The 21934-nt window shown below is 39.9% G+C and overlaps 1 protein-coding gene across 1 annotated transcript in view; it reads right to left on the reverse strand.

Annotated features, from left to right (window-relative positions):
- The window catches only part of cux1b (cut-like homeobox 1b), a 105854-nt gene that overhangs the window by 17025 nt on the left and 66895 nt on the right, over nt 1-21934 (reverse strand). Inside the window, 8 exon segments of the mRNA XM_041797104.1 lie at nt 176-272; nt 2373-2415; nt 2755-2813; nt 3058-3246; nt 3681-3785; nt 8244-8292; nt 15968-16034; nt 18251-18327. Coding sequence (XP_041653038.1) covers nt 176-272; nt 2373-2415; nt 2755-2813; nt 3058-3246; nt 3681-3785; nt 8244-8292; nt 15968-16034; nt 18251-18327 — 686 coding nt within the window.

Consider the following 21934-nt stretch of genomic DNA (forward strand, 5'->3'; position numbering starts at 1 on the left):
AATATCACAAACATATTTAAGCATGGTTAAGTATTCTCAGAGAAAAAGAATCACTTCATGTCTGCACTGCAGCTGAGACTTCATCTAAACTCCCCATCAATGCAGGATTCTTTTACATTTGCAGGTTTGAGATCCAAACCTGAAACCGTGACTTCACATTTGGACTCAGACTTACCGCTGAGCTCAGTGTTGGCGATGCGCAGAGCGGCGCTCTCAGATTGAAGACTGCGGTTCCTCTCCAGCAGCAGCACCTCCAGAGGTTTGGAAGAGTCCTGATGGATCAGACAGCCAGAACGGAAATCAGAATATGACTTTGAAATAACTTAAAATTTGAGTTTTGTTAAGCATGATCATTACTGTGCACTGGTGGACTCTGAGGGGCTCTAATGTTGGAAAAAAGGTGCCCAAGTGCTCTCTTGGATGCCCCTTTGGTAGATAAACTCGACATGCATTTCTAGGGTGCACTTTAAGTGGTCAAAATTTAAAAACCTGGGTGCTGGTTTAGCTCAGTGGGTAGAGCAGGCACCCATACAAAGAGGGTATAGTCTTCAATGCACTGGTCAAAGTCTCAATACTGTTTGGTGCACATCTTTCCCCCTCGTCTTTCCCCATGTTTTTTGTGTCTCTTCGGCTGTCCTATCCGGATAAAGGCCAAAAGCCCCAGGGGTAGGTGGGCCTCCAAGGTTCAACAAAGTTCCCCCTTTGGTGCCCTCTAAGTGGGCACAATTTGGCAGGTTGCCCTACAAGGTGCCCTCTAAATGGGAGACCTTGGTCACCTTTAAGTGGACAAAATTTGACAAAGTGCTTCTTAAATGTCTTTGTAAGTGGGCAAAATTCTACACTGTTTCCTTATCCTCCAAGTAGGGTAAATCTGACAAAGTACCGTCAACATGCCCTTGAAGTGGGCAAAATGTGATATGGTGCCCTCTCAGAGTACAAAACTTGATAAACTTCCCTTTAGACTAGGCATTCTCAATTGGTGGGATGGGACCCACAAGTGGGTTGTGGAGCCTTTTTTAGTGGGCCAGAAATGTGTTTCAGGAAACAAATTTCTACTATTTTCCATTAAAAAAATCAGACTGAAAAACATCTGTAATTTGGGTCACAGTTTCTAATGAAGGAGTTGGTGGTGGATCCTGAGGCTTGACCAGCTGAGAACCACTGCTTTAGAGGGCACTTTTCCAGTGGTGAAGAAAATGCAACTAAATGCCATGAAGTTCATTTTTACTAACATCCTTACTTGTGTATGTTTGTGAAATAAATGGTTTATAGATTAGTAGTTCTTGGTCTGTTTAATTACAGAGGTGAAGTTGGTATAATCATATTTAATCATATATAATCATTATTTTTGTCACTGATGTTGTGTTGGGGAACCCTTGGAGGAAATGTCAAGGATAGCTAAGCATCAACTGTGCCATCACAGATCTTGTGCCATCACATTTATAGCTCATACTCATTCTGTTATTCTGATCTTAGTTGGTATTTGCCGTGTTTGAAATTCTTTAATGGCTTTAAAGTCAGCTTTCTGTAAGCACAGACAGTCGGCAAAACAGCAGACTAATCACTTCATAACAGCTGGCTATTTTTTCTATTGATACAATATTTTGACTTGCAATCTGCAACCTGCTTTTCATTTTCATTTAAACTGACTCAATGCTCCACAAAGCTGAAAAGTTTTCTCTTTTCTATGTGGATTTTCAGTAATAGGTAATCAAAACATTAAAAGCCAAGTCTTTCTTCCCGTCATATGCCATGTTTGTTTTACTCTGCAGTCATGTTTGACTGTGAGATTTTTCCAAGGTTTTTAGTTTTAGAGTCAGGACTCGAGTTACATGTGAATGGAATCTGTTAATGTCAAATTGTTCCTTGTACACTATAGCAGTGGTTCCTAAACCTTTCCCGAACACCTCGTTTTACAGTGAATCCCCTGTTATGTTATGACCTGGATAATCTTAAGTAAAGTAGAAAACTTCTGTCATTTTCGCTTTGGTATTATTAAAATCGGTATTATTCAGTATCATTTAAAAAAAAACAGACACTGGGGCTGATATTTGAATGAAATAGGCATAATTGGTTCATTCTCTTTCTTCACTAAAAGAAACCCATTTCATGAGAAATAAGTGTATAATAATACACTTGAACAGCGAAAATAAAGTGGTAAACTTAAAGATTTTCTGGAGGAGGAGCTCTCTTGGCAACCCTCACAGCCCCCAAAAAATTCCCCATATTTTGAAACCTACATGTTGGCAGGTAGGCCCTAAGTTTGGGAAAGGCTGCACTATAGGAACTGTTCAATCGTTCATATTTTTCCTCAACTGTGAAGCTGCTCTCATTTTTAACATCTGAACACCAGCCTTTAATGTCTCTTTTACCTGAACAGAGTCAGATGTGCCAAACTCCATAGACTTTAGGATACTGCGGAGACACAAAGAGAAATTTTCTGTATTAACCGCTTAACAAAAGACAACACACATGCACATACACACTTATAAATCATGTAGAGTTCCAGCCTTTTATTTTCTGTTTCTGAAGGACAAAAAAAGAATTCAGGGCAGGGTGTGAAACAAAAAAATGCAGCGCTACAGACAAACAAGCCTCCCCTTCATAAGGTCACTCAATTGAATTACTCATCTTAAATTAAGACTTGCATCTTGTCTAACGTTGTTAACAACATCAAAGGCATGCAATAAATAGATCTATGATCGGAATTTACACACACACTCAGAAAAACAAATCTCCTTGCATGCTCCTTACCTCAGCTCCTTCTTCACCTCCTCATAGTCAGCTTGATTTTGCAGCTTCTCCTCCAGTTCCTTTAGATAAAGAGATGAAATAACATGAAATGAGAATGATAATGAAGGAGTCCTTGGATCTTTGTCTTTGTCACGTACTTATGCGGTGATTTATCTCTGGATGACAGAACAGAGCGAGTAAATGTGTCACTTTAGTTACAGGTGGGATGAAACCACACAATAAAGCTTAGAAATAAACATCTAAAGTACTTGAAAATAACATAAATCCTTGTAAAGATAAACAACTGAACTCGGATATTCATACCTTTAGGGTGGCAGTCTTGGTGCTGAGCTGCTGCTCCAGTTGTGTGATCTGGGAGCTGGTGGTCTCTCGGAGTTTGGTCAGGCTGGCCTGCAGTCTCTGGACGTCCTCCACCAGCTGGGCGGTCTCCCTTTCTTTGGCCCTGAGTTCCGCCTCCAGGTTTGAGTGGGATGCCCCCTCTGAAGCCTGTTCCTGAAGGCAATGCACACAAATGTTCAGAAAAGTCTGCTGTCGGATAAATTAGCTGAACTCTACAGTGATCAATACACCTGAGCCTGAAAGAACAGATCAATATAATGATTGTGGTTATGATCAATAATAAGTAGTGAGGTGCTGACCAATCACAGCTTTCAAAATATGTATCTGAGGTCTGCTTTATAGGTCCAGGGAATCAATGAATCAATAAACCAATCACCAGTGCAACTCTAGCAACCTTTCCTCAGACATCAATATATCAGACAACAGATCAATGTGTTATTGATGACTACACTGCCCGACCTTTATGATCAGCGACCGCAGTGATCCATAAATTGGAGCTGCAATCAGAGGGGTTTGGCTGATCTTTAGCCTATCGATACCTCTTTGTCATTTATCCATTAAGTCAGAGAAGTGGTGAGTTGTGATACCGTGTCGGGGTCGGCTTTGGCCGGGCTGCTGAGCGGCTGCGATTGGCTGCTGGAGGACAGCTGCTCTCTAAGCAACTCTGCCTCTCTCTCAGCTGCTTCCACTCGCTGCAATGAAGAGAAGAAATGTTGAAGGAACATCAACTAGTGGAGAGACTGAAACTGTCAAACATGATAAAGATATTCCTCAATTCAGAGCTACTTTTTTAATGTGCTTTTACAGTGTACACAAAATCCCTCACTTGTCTTAATTTCCTGCTGGAGAACATGAAACATACTTAATATGAACGGATGTAAAAAGGCCACAAAGGAAAGATACTCTAGTATGCCTGAAATTTACAAGCTTTTTAAAGATGGTCGTGTGGCTTCATCATCAGTTTTTAAGGGGATGAAACAGTAAAGATTATTCAGCATTCCTCCAGCTCAATCTTTTTTCAGTGTATAACAAATGTTCAGCAAATGGCATAAAAAAAGGTTGAATTAAAGTTCCCAAGACGCTATCATGCTCTTCCTGAGTGTCAGTGTTGCCTCCAGCATAAAGAAATACATAATACAAACCAGGAAGGCAAAGAGAATACAAACAAAGTGCTAAACAGTGGCCGTGGGTGAATTTTTCCTTAATTGAAAATCTCACATTAGTCCTGAGAATTGAGACAATTCCCGCTGCCTTGTGTTTATGGCAGAAGTGGCGAGCTCCAGCAGGGACTCTTCTGCAACAGTGGCCAGCTTGCCGTCATTAGGAGTTACAGGGAGCCGATTCCACAGTGTTTCTAATTGCAACCATATTGAGAGCTGTTATTGACTGGGTGGGAGTTGGACTGCACGTTGCAAAAAAAAGGAAAAATCCTGTTTTCCATTTTCTCCTTATAAAAGCGTATAAAAAGTCTGTGACTGAGCTGGAGGCTACGCTGTCATCCACTGTAAACCTCAAATCAGAAGTGTGAATAGTGTGTGTTTGTTTGTGTGTGTGGCATTATAGTTAGAGTGCTAACCTTTGGGCTAATATTAACATTACATGCCTATGCTACCCCTTTAGCCACAAATCATACTCTGAGGCTAATAATGAAAGTTAACAACAATGACATTAACAGATACCACAGGAATATTTACAACGCTGGGGCAGAGGGCACGCTGCAGGGCTTATTTTGTTTAACTGGATGGATTTAGTAGGTGTGTTATAAACATTTAAAGCAAACAGCAGTGCTCACACTTTAGAACAATCACTTTTCGCTCATCAAGAATGTGATTTCACAGATTCTTATCACAAATCTATCTCAAAACTTGGGCAAGCTTAGACCACAGGATGTTTAAAACCAGCTTTTAGCTGATTTTTAAACCAGGTTGCATCATATTTATAGAATGAAACCTCACATTTTTCTCTGTGATTTTAAAATAAAAAGCCAGATGTATGTGCATCTTCTTGCAATGGTACCCTTTCTCTGTGAGAAAAATAAAAAATCAGAAGGCTTTGCTAGTGCAGATGAGAAAATGATGGTGAAATGGCTCATCTATTCTTCAGGGAGAGCGTGAGGTGAGGCTTAACTGTCAGTTTTAATTTCACTGAACAGGACTGTGCTGACAACGCATCAAAACATTGTCAGCTGCAATGTCAACTTTAAGACTTGTGCTTGAAATATTTTTCAAAACCAGAAAGGGTTATGAATCACAGGGCAACATGGTGTAGATGACCTACCACACTGTTTCCTAACCTGGGATCCAGGACACCCTGGGTGGGTTACTAAAGATTGTAGGGGAGGCAAGAGGCTTTGCCGCTCAGAGATTGTCAAAATTAGATCAGCATATATTAACTAAGAACATGGCAAAAGTCTACTTAAATAGTTTACACAAAGTCTTTTGGTATGATGAACATATGTGACCTGTCTTTTTTAGGATTTTTTCCATGAAACAATTAAAATGTATGTTTATTTTTGACAATAATCTATCATTTTTAATACATGGGGGTCTTGGCTTTTCTTAGATACAAGTAAAAAAGTTGGGAACCACTGGCCTAGAAGTCAGGGCTGCATGGGAGCTAGACTTCCAAGCAGGCAGCACATGATCAAATCCAACCTGTGGTTCCTTTCCCACATTAAGCCCCCGCACTCTTGTCCTGATTTCTGACCCCATTTACTGTCCTGTCTTTACAAATAAAAGCAAAAAGCCCCTGCAAAAAAGATTCAGAGGGCAACTCACAATAAGATGCAATAAACAAAATGTGGTGTGTGATAATAATAATGAAAATACACTTAAACAGCTATTCTGCAATAATTGGTTTATAGCTATCTACTCATGAATTAGTGACACATTGAGTCAATTAGACAGGGAAATCTGTTTAGAGCAACATTTTTCAAATTAAAATAGCAATGTTTGGCTCTAGTGCTTGAGCCACCGCATCACATCAAACATGTTAAAATTAGCCATGCATCCCTGATAAAGTAAAGACAAATTCTCAAAGTTACTTGACTAAAAATCCCCCAAATTTTGTTACCAGCCCAGATCCTGGATCACATTTCTTCTCAATGTGAGAAGGCGTGAATCAGGAATAAATCGGTCTAAAACTCCTTTAGTCTGAGCACAGCTTAAGCCCTAAGTCTGTTATATCCTGCTGAAGAAGCCAATACAATAAAATATATATATATATTCAAAATATAAACAATATACATGAAAGGGTTTTTGAGAAAGGCATTAAAGATTTTAAAAAGAAAAAACAGGCACTGTAATCTTTAAAAAGTGTAAATTTAACAGGAGTAAATAAAACATTACTTTGGGACTATTTTCAGCAGCGGATTAACTCACATTTGGTGCTCCAGTAATTATTTAAGGATCCAGGACAGTGTGTGTGCAGGATCAGATCAAATTACACTGATGTTCGACACACGAAAGAAGCATGTCACTCCTTACAGTTTTTTAACTCCAGCTCCAAAAAAAGGCTGGGACATTTTGTAAATTATGAATTAATTAAGAAAGCAGTGATTTGCAAATCCTTTTTATCCAAATTCAACTGAATACAACACAAAGATATTTAACGCTCAAACTGATCAACTTGGAATTATACACACATTCTGAAACAGATGACTGCAACACATCTAGAAAAAGTTGGCACAGAAGCAAGAAAAGTCTGGGAATAATACAGGTGAGCACTCCACAGCTTTACCAGTTTATTCTTGTTACTCCATCCACCCATTTTCCAACACCGCTTATCCCATTCAGGGTCGCCGGGGGGCTGGAACCTATCCCAGCTGTCATTGGGTGAGAGGCAGGGTACACACTGGACTGGCTGCCAGTAAATCACAGTGCTCCTGTCACAACTTTTTTTGGGATGGGTTGCAGGCATCAAATTGATTGTGTGTATTTAGGGTTCCAGGACACTTTTAAAATGTCAAACTCAAGACTTTTTAACCTCTGAATGTTGAAAATTTTATATTACTTTTTGCATGGTAAACAGTAAAAACAATGAAAGGCATGAGACTTGTCGGTACACCAGACCAGGGCTGAACTTTCTGATCGAATGAATTGTTTATGATAGGTCAAATGGTATAGGGCAAAATGAATTATTTTGGTCATAAATACCACAATTTCTTTTCTTTGATGCCTCTAGTCTATCAATAAGTTGTATGTTGATATTTATCACAACACATTTTTGCAGGTGTGCTTAGCTGAGTCTAAACAGTTTAATTATTACAAAGCAGAATAATGCTTTTTTTAAGGAAGAACTGTTAAAATAAGGGTGGGCTGCAAAGATTCTTGAGTGGGCAACCTGGTGGCCCAGATGTAAGAGAACTGGACTAGTGTTGCACAACAGAACAAAGTTTATTAAATCACAGTGAGTCAAATAAAATCAGAGAGGGGTCTGGGATCCTCCTATAGGAAAGTCAGAACATTTAACTCTGAATTCTCTAAATTATGGAGAATATTTATGTAAAAATCTTTAGAGGAAAATGATTAAAATCATACAAAGTTGGCAAGAAATCAAAGATTGGATAAGGACTTGTCTTAGTCAAAATGCCTTCCAAACATTTAAGACCTCTCACTGGTAAAAATCTAATCTTTTAAGGCCTTACATTTGAAATGTACAATTTAAAACTGTTTAAGACTTTTCAAGGATCTGCAGGAACCCGTTTTTTTTTTTTTTTAAACATTTTTCAGTTTGAGCATGTAATATCTTGTCTTTGTGGTTAATTAAATTGAATACGGGGGAAATGTTTGCAAATGACTATATACCGTTTCTTTACATGTATAACCAATTGTCCCAAGTTTTGCTAAAATTGGGGTTTGTATGCTAGGCCTTCCATAAACACATATTCCTTAGTCTGAGTAATGATTCCAGTGTTTGTTTCTGTCTTTTTAACATATTTAATGAGTGGAAAAAATAAAGAACATCACAGGACTACAATGTTAGAATTAAACTGACATGAATCAGTACATTTTTCTTCTCTTATTGATTCCAGACAGAATTTTCAGCTTGTTTTCCTTGAATTGTAAAAATAAAACATGAAAAGTCTACTATCTAAAGGATAATACGGTTGTTTCATGCTCAACACTTAGAGGCAGATGTGGGGGAGTTACCTGATTTGCCCTTTCGAGGTCGGTCATCACCATCTCGATCTCATCGGCCCTGACAAAGACATCAACTGTTAGAGCCCAGTACGGTACAGTGCTTTCAAAAAGAAATCCAGCACTCACACAGAAATAAGTAATGGATGAATAAACATGGATGAACATACACTCTGCACACATTACGTGCGTGTGTGCGATTGTTCAGAGAGATCACATTTAGAGGATGCTGGTGTCGTGTCCATTAAGCTACAGTCTAAATTTCACCTTAATCCATTGATTGTGAACTCCATAACCCAAACAGCTTGTATGCGTGCGTGCATACATGTATTTAACTGTGTGTATGTGTGTGTGTGTGTGTGTCTATGTGTGTGGGTGTGCACATGTAAGCCCCTAAAACCCGGGACACACTAAAACAGAGGGATTACATTAATAGAGCTCTAAGTCCTAATACAGCAGACTAATCTGCTATGAAGCTGTATGATTGTGTCTGACTAATGGTCTGGATGGAGGCCACGGTTCACCTCTCACTTGCTAGAGGTCAGACAGCACGAATACATCTTCATAGCACTACATATAATATGACTGTGGAAAAAAATGTTTTTAAATCATTTTGTAAGTGACATGAATACCTGACACTTTCTTCAAAATAAAACAGGATTAATACAGAACATCTGACATTAAATTCCATACTTTTAAACCCTTTTCAAGACTATCTTCTTACATTTTAACACTAACACAGGGATGGGCCATCTTAATTTCATTCCCACTGCCAAAGAGCCAGTGTTCAAAATTGTGGGAAACTCACAATAAGGCCTACAATTACTACAAATACATCCAGTTTTCAGCATTATTCATTATACCCCCAGTCTGCCACAGTTAAAGTGGGTTAAAGCTACTTCTTCAATGCAATGTCAAAAGCATATTTCCAAGTTTTAAAAATATATTTACTTAAATTGTTTTCTGATGCAGTTACTAATTTTTTATAAAATAGTTTTGATTTATTTCTAATATCTTGCAAAGATATGCACATATACCAGAGATCAAAGCTACTTTTAAGGGAAAACTTCTTATTTTCGTGCTTCTTTGGCTGATTTTAAGTCATGCTTTCTTCATGTTTACATCATTTTTACATCTTAAACTAACTTCAGGCCTGCTTTGAGTGAATAACATCAGATTTAGCAGAGTGTCAAAAGAATCTCATGTGTGACTGAAACTAAATCTAAAAAGCTGACCTACATTATGTATGCCATAGATTAACACAAATATTAAAAAAAAAATTGTTAAAAGTTATAACCTTAAACTCTCACATTTAAGACGAATTCTTAAAGACTTAAATTTCCCTGAATTGATTTAACAACTTTTAATACTTTTTAAGACCCTACAGACACCTTGTAAAGTAAAAATGTAGAGCAAGGGTGAGTAACTGGTGGCCAGGGGGCCACATATGGCCCTCCTTTTCACTCAAATACCCTAGGAAGAAAACACAACGAATCAGCCAATTTAGTTCACATAGTTTGGCTATGCCGTTCTCTGCATGCTTTCTGGGATGCAACTTTTAAATCCTTGAGTGAGGCCTGATTTATTGAGGTTGTAATAGATCATCTGATTGGCATTTTTGTGCAAAACTGTCAAAAACTATTTGGTCTGGAAGTCTTCATAATGCTTCTATAAAGCTTCTACAGGAAACGTTTGACAAAAAGGCAGAGACTTTGAAAAAAACTTTGAGTGTGATTAGATGAATGTTCTGTCTGTCACATCTCTACGGGCCAATAAGAGCAACAAAACATGTGACAAAGCCGCTATCAAGCTGTGTGTGCGCAGCTACCGAAGAATAATGTGAAACATGGCAACTATAGACATGCAAATACTCGACTTTTGTTGTTTTTGAAAAGAAGACAACTCACTGCTGTTCTTTGTTCTTCTTTTAATGAAGAAATGTCATCAAGTTGTGATAAAACTGGCGCTTTAGCAGCATCCACACTAAGCTCTTCCACCATAATTGCACCGGCCTCTCGCTGCTGCTTGTTTATGTCACGACTCTGCCCCGCCTGAAAGTACTGCCCCTCGTTGCTGATTGGTCCTGTCACTTTCAAATCAGGCCCAAACTGTTCAGATGGGAGCTTTGCAAGATGGATTTGCCAGTGACAAACACGGAAATGGGCGTATCCATCTGCTTTGCAAGGTTAACAAAATCTGCCATGAAGGCATAAAAAATAGAAACATTTCTTTTAAAATCTTTGATTACAGGTGTGTTTAGTACTTTGCAAGAAATCAGTAGATATAACTAGCTAACAATTGCTTCTGGAGAACTTTATATGTGCACCACCAAATGGAATAAAAAATAGATATGAAAAGATTTAAAGTAATATGAAGCTATCATGTTCACTGCATTGAAAAGTAGCTTAAATTTGATTCAATTCTTTGTCTAGCTCATTATATTAAACATTTATATTTACACTTGAGTTTAAAGATATGAATGCTGATATGACAATTATCATGATTTAAGTTTTTAGTAATTATAGAGGTTAAATTAGGAATATCTGACATTTTGGCTCTTTGGCATTTACAATAAAATTAGTGTTACCCTCCTGGTGATCAAAGTTGCCCATGCTTGTATGTAGAGGAAACTTTGGAGACAAAACAACACAAGAGAATGAAATAAAGTTTTACTTTTGAAAGCTTTGCAATAACTGTATGATTATACACCATGCCTGTATAATTACCCAAATATGATTACCCTCATTCTTAATTAGTTGTCAGCATGTTTGTTTGTGCCTTAAGATATATTCGGAGTACATTTCACCACATGAGGAAGCTACAAAAACAAATGCATGAAATCCAGAGGAACTAATTCAGTGCAGCCTAGTGTGCGCATGTGTGTTTATTTAAGAGTTGCTGATAAGGACACAAGGGCGGCATTGAATGCAAAGATGCAAGTGCACATGTGCACTGCCACGTCCATTAGGACCTTTTGATTTGCTGCAATCTTTTGATGGTGAACCGAGTAACCCACGCAGCTTTTGTATTTGTGTGTCACAGTATGAGAAACAGCGTTATGTCCCATAGGCTTGAGTACTACTGATTTGAATGTGTTTAACAAAACAGACACAGTTGATATTAGGTCAACACTGTGCCACGGGCAATGCAGCAAAAAGAATCAGATGTGGGTGGGAGAGCTTTTTTTCACTCGCCGCTTTTATTCTTCCCCGAACAGTTAAAAGGATCTAGTATGCATTTAAGCAACATAATAGTACACTACCTCACCGGCTTTTATCCTGTCTTAAGCTATAGTGTGCCCGGACCCACGTGTGCACTCAATCGCACTCCCCGCACACACACGAATGTTAAGGTCAGAGGAGCCAACAAGCCAGAAAAGCTTGTAATGGAGAGCGTTTATGGGTAGTAATGCAACCCAAATACACCACGGCTCCCGCTCCAAATGTGATCATTTAATCAAAGTACAGATGCACAAAGTCTTCTTAAATAACCTTTGGATTTGGCTGTATTTGGGAATTATAAAGGCAAAGCTAGAGGCTGAGGGCCAAATCAGATCACAGGGAAGGGATTTTCTGCATATCCCGATACAGTCAGTCAGTCATTGGGCAGGGCAGGAGCTGTCCAGGGGGATGAATGCACCCAGAGGAATTAAATCATCAAACACTGAACAGTAAAGGGAGGTTCCGAGTGATGATAATCCTGATTTTATGACCCCAAAATGTATTTACAGAGCTCCATACAGCAGCCACAGGGAGGAGCTATAGAGTAGATGCACTTGAAGTTTTTACACAAACACTCTCACACACTCTTTTGTACCAAGAAAGTGTGCAGCCAGTGACATCAGTGGGTACTGTAGGGCTTCTGAAACAAGCCCAGAGCCTCTCTAAGCCCCTACTGTACTTCCTCCATCTCACACAGGCCTTTTCATCTCTTATCATCTTCTCTCCCTCTCTCTCTCAAGCGCTCCTTTTCTTTTCCACCCCTCTATCCTTCTCCCTCCCTTTCCCGATGCCCTCCACTTTTTCCCCTTTCATCTTTTCTCCCCCCTTCTCTCATCTTTTGCCCTCTCTTCCTCGGCCTCTGTCCTCAGTGCCAGCAGGATATTCCCCTGATTTAGATTTTCATTTCCCTCCTCTATCGCGCTCTTATCCCCTTCTTCCTCGCTCGAGCCCTGCAGCCCGACTCGCTTTTCTTGCCCTCTAGCTTTCATCACTCCATTCCTTTTCTTTCCTTGGCTTTCTCCACATTGCGTTTTTCACAGCGTGTTACCTTGGGGATTTCAAGGAGGCTTAAAAAGAAGCTAGCTGTTAGAGTGTGTCCGTGTGGGTACGGTGTGCGCCATTTTATATGTGTGTGTCTCTTTGAGACGGACACAGGAAAAGCCTATTGACTTGCGCCTAATTATCAGTAATTAAATGCTTTCCCCAAAATGCTATCAAGCCTTTATACGGAGATAAAGCCAGGCAGAAACAGAGACAGGAGCGCACACGCGCACAGCATCCTGTGGGGCTTGAGATCAATATATCATTAATCTTTAACAGGGACTAAACGGGTAAAAACGTGCCCAGCCAGACCCTCACAGCGCCAACACAGAGAGGGGGCTACGCTACATCTGCAGGCCCGCCTCCCGCCGAAGCTCATACACACTCTGGGCTCTGCATCATCGACCAAAATTCTCAGGGAGCGTGTGTACGCCCGCTTGTGTGTGCACAAGTGTGTATTTTAAAAGGCAGATTACCCGAATGCAGCAAGAGGATGGGGGGGATTTGTCACGCAATGTCCTCCTTAGTGGAAACTTTAGAGCGAGAGAGTGTATGTGTGTGTTCGCTTGTGTGTTTTGTGCAGAAAGAGTGCATGATATGTATGGCGTTTGTGTTTTTGCAGTGCCAAAATATATGCAGTCAAAGGGTTAAAAGTTGTGTTCAGCCAAACACTGGCGATTTGCTCAGCCAAGCAGTAAACGGGGGAAGGACTCCAAGGACTGGGAGGGTGCAGGGTTAGAGAGGGTTTGTGTGTGCTTTAAAGCGTTGCATTAAAATTTCAGATCACAGCACGCCACATAGTCAAGGACCCTGACTGCCTCAGGCTCATGAGTGAGTGTGCGTATTTGTATGTGTGTATGGGAGAGTGTGAGTGGACGTGGGCTGGCATGTGTTTATTAGCTTTTGTAAGCAAATGGGGCCTACTATATGTGTCTTTTCAAAACGTGTTTTTGTCTGACATAAAAGGAACAGACAAGGACGGAAAAAAGGAAGAAGGAAGTGTAAAAAAAGAAAAGAAAGAGGGGGCAACACAGTCGTGAGGACATGGGACAGGAGCCATCCGATAGGCTATTAAACCTATTGATTAGTGCCGTTACATTGCATGCTATATCTTCCTGTTGGCTTTCCCTGTACACTTACAATGTGGGAGATAAAAGACAACACGTGGGAGTGAGGGAGGCAGAAAAGGGAAAAAAGTATTGTGAGGCAGAGACAGAGAGAGAGAGGGATTGATCTGTTTTTAACAGCCAATCAATTTAACAACTCTGTTAATGGAGAGACACTGTGAGTTTGGGGCCTGGTAAATGGGGTGGGGGAAACCTTAAAAGCCAAGTTGATACTCTGTCGCACTTTTGTGTAGAGGGCGCACACAGGTCGCCCTTGACCAATTTATAACCAGTCTTGGTTTTACAGAAGGATTTAATGTTTCAAGAAACTTGGACTCTACTTTTGCTGGGCACCAGGTACAAATAAAACACCATAAAGGGCTTTGTTTTTCCTCTGATTTTTATAACTTTTGGTTCGGGTTCTCGAGAGGGTCCCAATACTGAACCCTGAGGGACACCGAGTGAGAATGTCATAAAGTGCCACTTCACAGTGTGGAGTGCTGACATGGAAAAGCTTCTGTTCTCATTTTTGCTACTGCTATGAGATCAATACTGATAGATGCCCAGAGCCACCTTGTCTTTAACAGGCAGCACACAAGAAAAAAATTAGAGGGAATTGGGGACAGATTCTTTAGAGTTAGGGATGGGTATCTTTTGGGTTTCTTCTGATACCGATGCTAAATTGATACTTTTTATACAGTACTGTGGAAAGTCAGAGTTTTTCTCTAAAACATAACAAGCCATAGCGCTAAATGTGAGTTTGAAATGATATTGTGGTTCATTATTCTACAGTGAAAGGGGAAGAGATGCAGACAAGAGGGAGCATAAACATATGGACAGAGAACTCTTGATGCCCACTTTACAGCTATCCTGTTGCTGCCAACGTTTTTCCACTGTTTTCTGGAACGAGTTCTTTCTTTGTGGCTGATTTCATTTCTTCTTCTTTTTAAAATTATTTTTGCTAATATCTCTAACACCGAAGGATCCTCTCTGAGCCCTGCTCACACTGAGAGGGTGGGGCTGACTCACAGACAGACAGGTAGGTAGGTTATATGCAGGCTGCACTGCTCTAATGCCGTTTTTTGTTAAGTGGACAAGCATACATGAAAATGAACAATCAGAACTATATAATGTGGGGTAGAAAATGAAGATTAGATACAGACAATTTCCCTTACTTCTCACCGGTAAAAAAAAGAAAAAAAATATATATATATACTTTTTAAGACTTTCGGAGGACTTAAATTGCAAATGTCCAGTTTAAGACTTTTCAAAGACCCTGATAATGCTTTTCTTGCCTCTCATTTTTGGTGGAAGGGTATTGAAATGAAGTATCAATATCTGTGTTGTAATCCCGTCCGGGGGGTATCAGATGTGTTGGTAATGGTACCACCTCGGTACTGGATTTCCATACTCCGCCCTACTTATAGTCCTTAGATTACGTTACCCGTTTATCCTGTAGTGTAAGAAATGCTCAGAAGAAAGTTGGAGCTGCTCCAATTTCAGTCCCTAAATGTTAAACATGCTCAATATTTACAGTTTAGTCTAATGTGTGGGGATAACACAAGGAAAGGTGGTGCATGCACTGAAGGAAAGTCACTAGATCAAAATGATAGCCAAATTGGAAGTGAGCTAATAGAAGAAGAAAGCACATCAGATGAAGCAATCAAATTTTAGTCACTACCTGCATGTTCAGCCCATGTTCATGCTGCTGACTCAACTTCATCCAAACTTATTACTTTCTGGTAAAATTATTCCAGTAACTACAAAAGCCATTTTCCTTCCTGTTATGTGCTATGTTTGTTTACTCTCTGTTTGACCACAAGATTTTTTCAAAGACTTCCAGTGTTTTGAGTCAGGAATTGTTTGTGAATGGTAACTGTTAGTGTGTGGTGTGCTGTTTTGGAGAAAAGCTGTTAATCTATCATTATTTGTCATCATGTGTGGGCTTTCTGACAATTTCAACATCTTTTAGAATTTCAGAAATATTTTAGCATTGGTCAGGCTTTACAGGTCCTGTTAGAAGTCTGTGTGGCTTCAAGTCAGTGACCCTTGTCAGCTCTTCAGTCCTGACCCTGATGAATCATAGCACTTTAGCCTGAACCATCAAAAACAACAAATCTCTATTTTTGGTGTGTGCTGGGGCAGCAGAATGCATTACAACCCCTGTCAGTATTTACAGTGTGTGGGTAATGCCAGAATTTAGAGGCTGCTGAGCGTGATGGGAGACAATCCAGCTGTTGGGGGGGGGGGGGTGTTCCAGGGTAGAAGATTCACCAAACAGGATGACAATGTCAGGGACAGATTGTAGAGGAGGAAAAAGGGGAGAAGTCTCCCCACAAACACACGCATAGATGAATAAGAGACATACTTTGCTGTAGATTCCTCGTCGTACTTTGTCTTCAAATCAAAGAGCTCGGCCTGAGTTGTTTCAAGTGCTGTAAAAGACAGAGGAGATATTTGTGAGTTACTTTGTAGAAAGTTAGCTTTTACAAAGGTGAAGTACTCAAAACGTTTCATTTCTTTGATATTTTTTGGGGCTTTTTACCAGGGATGTACAATATTGGATTTTTGGTGATATCTGAAATGTACAAAAAAGTTTAAGCCAATACAGATATATATACATATATATATACAACACACTTTAAAGTGTGAGGACTGATGAATAAAAGAAAAGACTTCAGCTCACACAGGTCTGTCGGTCCAGCCTAAAACTCCACCATTTCATTTGTTTGAACGGCCAATAATCACAGCTGATACAGGCAGATGCCTTTAGCCAACATTTGGGTAGAAAATATCAGCAGATATTTACTTTCATAAATTTTATTGACAGGGCAGCTGAAGACAGACAGGAAAAAACAGTTGGGGATGACATGCGCCAAACATGCCTGGGGATTAGGATTCTGCGACCACTGCGCTCAGGACTTTAGTGTATGTGCACCTGCTCAACCAACTGAGCAAAACCAGCACCTGGAAAATACTCCTTAAATGACCCAAAGATTACCTGAATTACCCATCAAAATCATCCACAATGTGGAATCAGCTACAGTCCAAACAGTCGATGCTACAGTTGAAAAATATATTTAGAGACTTTGCAAAAACAATTAAAATTTAGGTCAGGTTCCTCCCATATCTCTGGGTTGTTGCCGAGATGTTTCTACACCTTGATTGAAGTCCACCTGTGGTAAATCTTACAACTATGATTGGCAGTGTGTCTGTCTGTCTCAATTTGCATGCCACACTGTTGCTCCAATTGTCCTTGATGTCCCTCAGAAGACTTCTTGGGTGTACTGGCTTAAAACTGGTGCCATAAAAAAAAAAATATGCAGAGATTTTCTCTAAAATCCCAAAATGTTGCACAGAGTCATTATTCAAGGACTTCTGCTGCATCCATTTACCTTAGAATGTAGATGTTGGAAGTGAGGAAGAACATCACACTCAAGTTGAATGCGTTCTCTTTGCTACAAGCTAGTTAAATTGATTGGATGTGATTTAGAAAGGTACACACCTCTCTTTAGAAGGCCTCATAGCTGACAATGAATATCAAAGCAAAAACCAAGCCATGAGGTCAAAGGAACTGCCTGCAGATCTCAGAGACAGGACTGTTGCAAGGCACAGATCTGAAGACAGCTAAAAAAATCATGTTGCACAAAAGATTCTCCATAATTCTCAAATGTAAGAGGTTTTGCACAAAGTGTTTTTGCAAAGGGTCTGAATACTTATGTGAATGTGACATTTAAGATTTTTATTTCTAATAAATTTGCAAATAAAAAGAAAAAAAATCTAAAATTATGTTTTCCCTTTGTCATGAAGGGCAATGAGTGTAGATTAATGGTAATAAAAGTGTTTTTTTTTACTGGACCAGCAGGCTGAAACATCTTTGATAATTTAGCATCTCTTGAAAGCATTCAATGAGACTACCTCATTAAGTCTCAGGGTTTTTTTTGGAAGTTACTATAAATGGGAGCAGAAAACTTTAACGTCTTTAACCCAATTAAGTTCTGACCTTTGCAACAGACAGCAAGAGAAGTTCTTGAAACTGAAGTTTAGAAGTTCCCATACTCCTCTGGCAGATGTAGGACAGAGTATGAAGGAAGTAGAACTAAAACAGTCTTGCAAATTTTGGCAAAAACCATGAAACACGTTTATACTACAAATAGTGATAAGTCAATGCTTGAAGATTATTAATGAACCTCAAACCATGATATAATGTCATGAACATATTAAGCTTGTGGTCATACTTGTTGACTGTAGTCTTGTTTGCTTTTGTAAGTCAGATAGAGGCATCATTATTGATATCACTGTTTTTCATTGCCAGCTATAAACTCATCAACAGCTTTAACAAACACACAATTATCTGACAAAGTCAAATTTAAGTGACATAATAACCATATAATTTTGTATCCTTGCTTTTCTCACTAGTTCTGACAGGTTTAGAGTTATTTGATTATGTTGCCAGGCCACTGTCAATCTGATCAAATCACACCCACCTAGTCCAGATTAAGCACATTAAGATTTTTAGTGTTCACTCGAGAGAATTACTTGAGAAATACCCAGGAGGCCAGCTTCAGCTCACATTCAGCTCTAAGGCTGCTGTTTTATCCTGACTGGTTATTACAGTATTGAGGTGTGTACAGTGCGAGTAAGCTGGTACCTGTCTGTAGGGACTGGGCCTTGTGTTCGGCCTCCTCCAACCTTGAGGACATGGAGTCCTGGCTCTCCTGGAGTTTCCTGCAGCGGCAGACAGAAGGCGAGAAAAATAAAGCGGGGAGCAGAAAGGCACAGACAGAGATACTGAGTCAGTAAATCTTTGGGTTCACACTTTGTGGCAACTGCAACTTTTCCTCTATTTTCCCACCATTTCTGAAGTGTTTTCCCCACTAAAATCCTCCCCAACACAACCCACTCCTCATTAAGCAGTCCTATTAGGCAGGAATGTCTGGCCACTGGGGCACGCTGCACCCGGGGGGAGAGAGAGAGAGTGAGAGAGCGAGGCTTGAGTAAGAGAGCAGGGAGAGGAGGAGGAGGGGGGTGAGACAGAAACCACAAGGATAAAATAGATTCATTCTTAGCATATAAAAAGTTGGGCTCTGCTGAGAAATTGCCACTGCGTGTAAAAACATCAATAATCTAGCACAAAGACGGTCTTTATGGCACTCTTTGATGCCCCCCTTCTCCGCCAATCTGTCTCTCCTGTCATCTCTATTTTTCTGCCCGCTACTTCATCCTTTCATCTTGCTCTCTCCCTCCTTCCCTCACTCCTCGCAGGATAAAATGCATCAGAGGTGCCATCCATTTACTGCCCCTCTCAGACACAGGAAGTCAGCTCTCTGCAGACAGGAAGGGGCCTATAAAACACTGACGTAAAGGAAATACAGTTGGACAATTGATCTCCTAGTGCACGTCTGAGAGGGGCAATAAGCTTCAGCACAGCTTCACAACAAACAAAGATGATTGACACTTGGGGAAAATATGAAGACTGCAGTGTACATTCAGTCAACAGGAATCTTGTAAATCAACATCAGCTGGTACAGAGACCTTATACTAAGAAAGATCCACACAAGGCTTTAAACGGCAGTAGTTAAAGTAAAGATGAATATAATCAAACTGTTAAGAAGTCATCTAAACCACTGCTTCTCAACTGGCCCAGCTTCAGGACACACCAACACTTCCTTAATAAAAAATAGTGACCCAAATTTCTGAAGAATTTCAACCACGCAAGTTCATTTGATGATAAATGTTTTCATTTGAATCTTATATGGAACAAAATATGACAAAAGAAACTGGACAAAGCAATCACATCTGAGAAGTACGTCATTATCTTGCTTACATCAAACTCAGATTTCCAGTGATAAGGTGTAAATCTGACAACTGTAATTGGAGAGCTGTCTGTCTGTCTGGATGTATGTCTGTCTTGACTTGCAACCCTCCCTGTTGCTCCAATTGTCCTTCATACTTCTCAGAGGACTTCTTGGGTATACTGGTTCAAAAATAGAACCATGAAAACATCATAAAAATGTATAGATTTTTTATAAAACTTCAAAATTGCGTTTTTTTTTCTGCTTCAGTTTGCTCCCCCTCAGGTCCCCATCCACCCATATGGCTGACATGCTGACGTACAGTGAGCGTATTGGGTCACTTCCTCTTTGTGCGGTTGCTGTTCTTGTTTTGTTAATATCCTAGAGACCTTGACAATTTACATCAGAATTTCTATTGTTAATTGTGATTAATCACATCATTTTTATCATATTTCATAATTCCATATTCTTATTTTAAACAGTTTTCGTGTCATTTGGGATTTTTCTGCTGTCATAAGGCCAGCTCAGACTACGCTGTTTTTTCGTCGTTCACGATGGCACCATTTCTCTGCCACTGTGTGGAAGGGAAGAAAAAAACAAAACAAGAAACAATTAGGCACTTCAAAACATTTGTTGTTCTTGATATGAAAAATTGGGCCTGAGGTTTGACGATGAGCTCCAACGTTGCAATCATGCCAAAACCTGGCTGAATTTGTGTAGTCTTAGCCGGCTTTTAAACTTCCTGTACAGACCTGCTTTTAAAAGGCTATTAAGATTATCATATGAATTCAACCACACAAAAAGAAACTTGTTATAGATTGAAAAGACAGTTAAAAGGTAAATGTTTTATAGATGACTTTTGCCTTGAGCTTTCTGTAAATAGCTTAAAGGGAAATGACACATTAAGGAGCAGCAGTGGGCTTATTTTACATCACTGTGAGTGCAAGGAGACACTGCAGTGACTTAAACAACATGTGCTGAAAAGGACAATTTAGCACCCACGGTAGCCAACAGTGATATCAGAGACAAGTCCTTTTCACTTCACCCCAGCAAACAAAAAATCCACCAACATGAAAAATAAACCAAAGCTTCCATATCTGCTGGGGGAAGTGTAATGGTGTGCAAATGTTCACATTACGTGAGAGCTGTTGTGACAAAAAAAAAAACAAAAAAAAAACCTTCAATCACCACACCACCACAATGAACTTTCCGCATATCTAAATATATAAAACTTTTACATTTTTAACCATAATATAAAATTAAACCATTTTGTAAATATCAATTATAATATTTTTCTCTGCTATTTTTTATTATAAATGTGTGGATTGCTTTAATAATGAAACTGATGTTTTTCATGCCAGTAAAGCCAATATTTCTATTTCATCCTTTCTGACCAGCAGGGGCATTGCTTCAAGCACTGGATAACACATCGCGCATGCGCAAGTCGAGTAGCTATACCAACAAAGCCACGTGTGACACCTGCTCACCCGGACAGTCTGTATCTTCCAGCGTCATCAGGGAATCAGTTTCTTCACATCTTCTCACTTGCAGGTGTCGGACTAAGAAGTAGCAATTTGAAGCAGCTGTTGCTGGGAGCCCTGTGACCATCGTGGTCAGCATCTTCAGTCGCCCTCCAAGGGCTGCGACAGCTTAGCCTTTCGGCTATCTTTTGAATTGCCAAAACTACAGTTTGTCGCTCCCACGTTAGCCTGTATACTGCAGTATCAAAGTAGCCCAGTGGCTGCCAGTGTTTTGTTTGTGTACCCTTTGTCGGTGAAGGCAGTGCATTCACTCCCACTCCTGACACAGGTGTAAAAAGTTTTGATTATCGGTAGGTGTGTCCGCTCCAGCCAGTTCAACTCTAGTACACAGCTGCCAGTTTTGCTGTGAGTGCGATGTTTCTGCGCACAACCCAGCTTTACTGTTGACCTTTTTTCTTTGAGTGGCAATACTGTTTTCGCTAAAGCCAGCTCTATTTTGTAACAATTATAACTGATTTTTGTACATACCCTTGACTAGGAAGCAAGCGTTTTCGCTCCAATTCCAGCTTTACTTCCAACATATTTTCTTTGAGTGGCAACAGTGTTTTCTCTGAAGTCAGCTCTATTTTGTAACAATTACAACTGTGACTTTTTTACATACCCCTGACTAGGAAGCAGGCGTTTTCGCTCCCATTCCAGCCTTACTTCTGACCTTTTTTCTAATTCAGTGACAATAGTGATTTTTGCTGAAGCCAGCTCTATTTTGTAACAATTGTAACTAGAAAAACACTCAGAGAGCGCGGACCTTTGCTATTAGCCCTATCTCCCGATAGTGAAGAATCCATTAAAAACATTCCTGGATCCAGACAGTGATCCGGTTCAATCCCAAAATCTAATTCGCCAATTACCCCCTCCCTGGTTGGGTGGAGACACAGTGAGGCAAAGCATTGGCTTTGCTATGTGTGGACTGTCATGGCAGAAGCACCCATGGTCTCACCGGACGACTGAAAGTCATGGCAGAGGGTGAATATTCTTCTATTCCTCCCAGCATTGCGAGTA

Source organism: Cheilinus undulatus, linkage group 2 (assembly GCF_018320785.1).
Source record: "Cheilinus undulatus linkage group 2, ASM1832078v1, whole genome shotgun sequence".
Classification (NCBI taxonomy): Eukaryota; Metazoa; Chordata; class Actinopteri; order Labriformes; family Labridae; genus Cheilinus; species Cheilinus undulatus.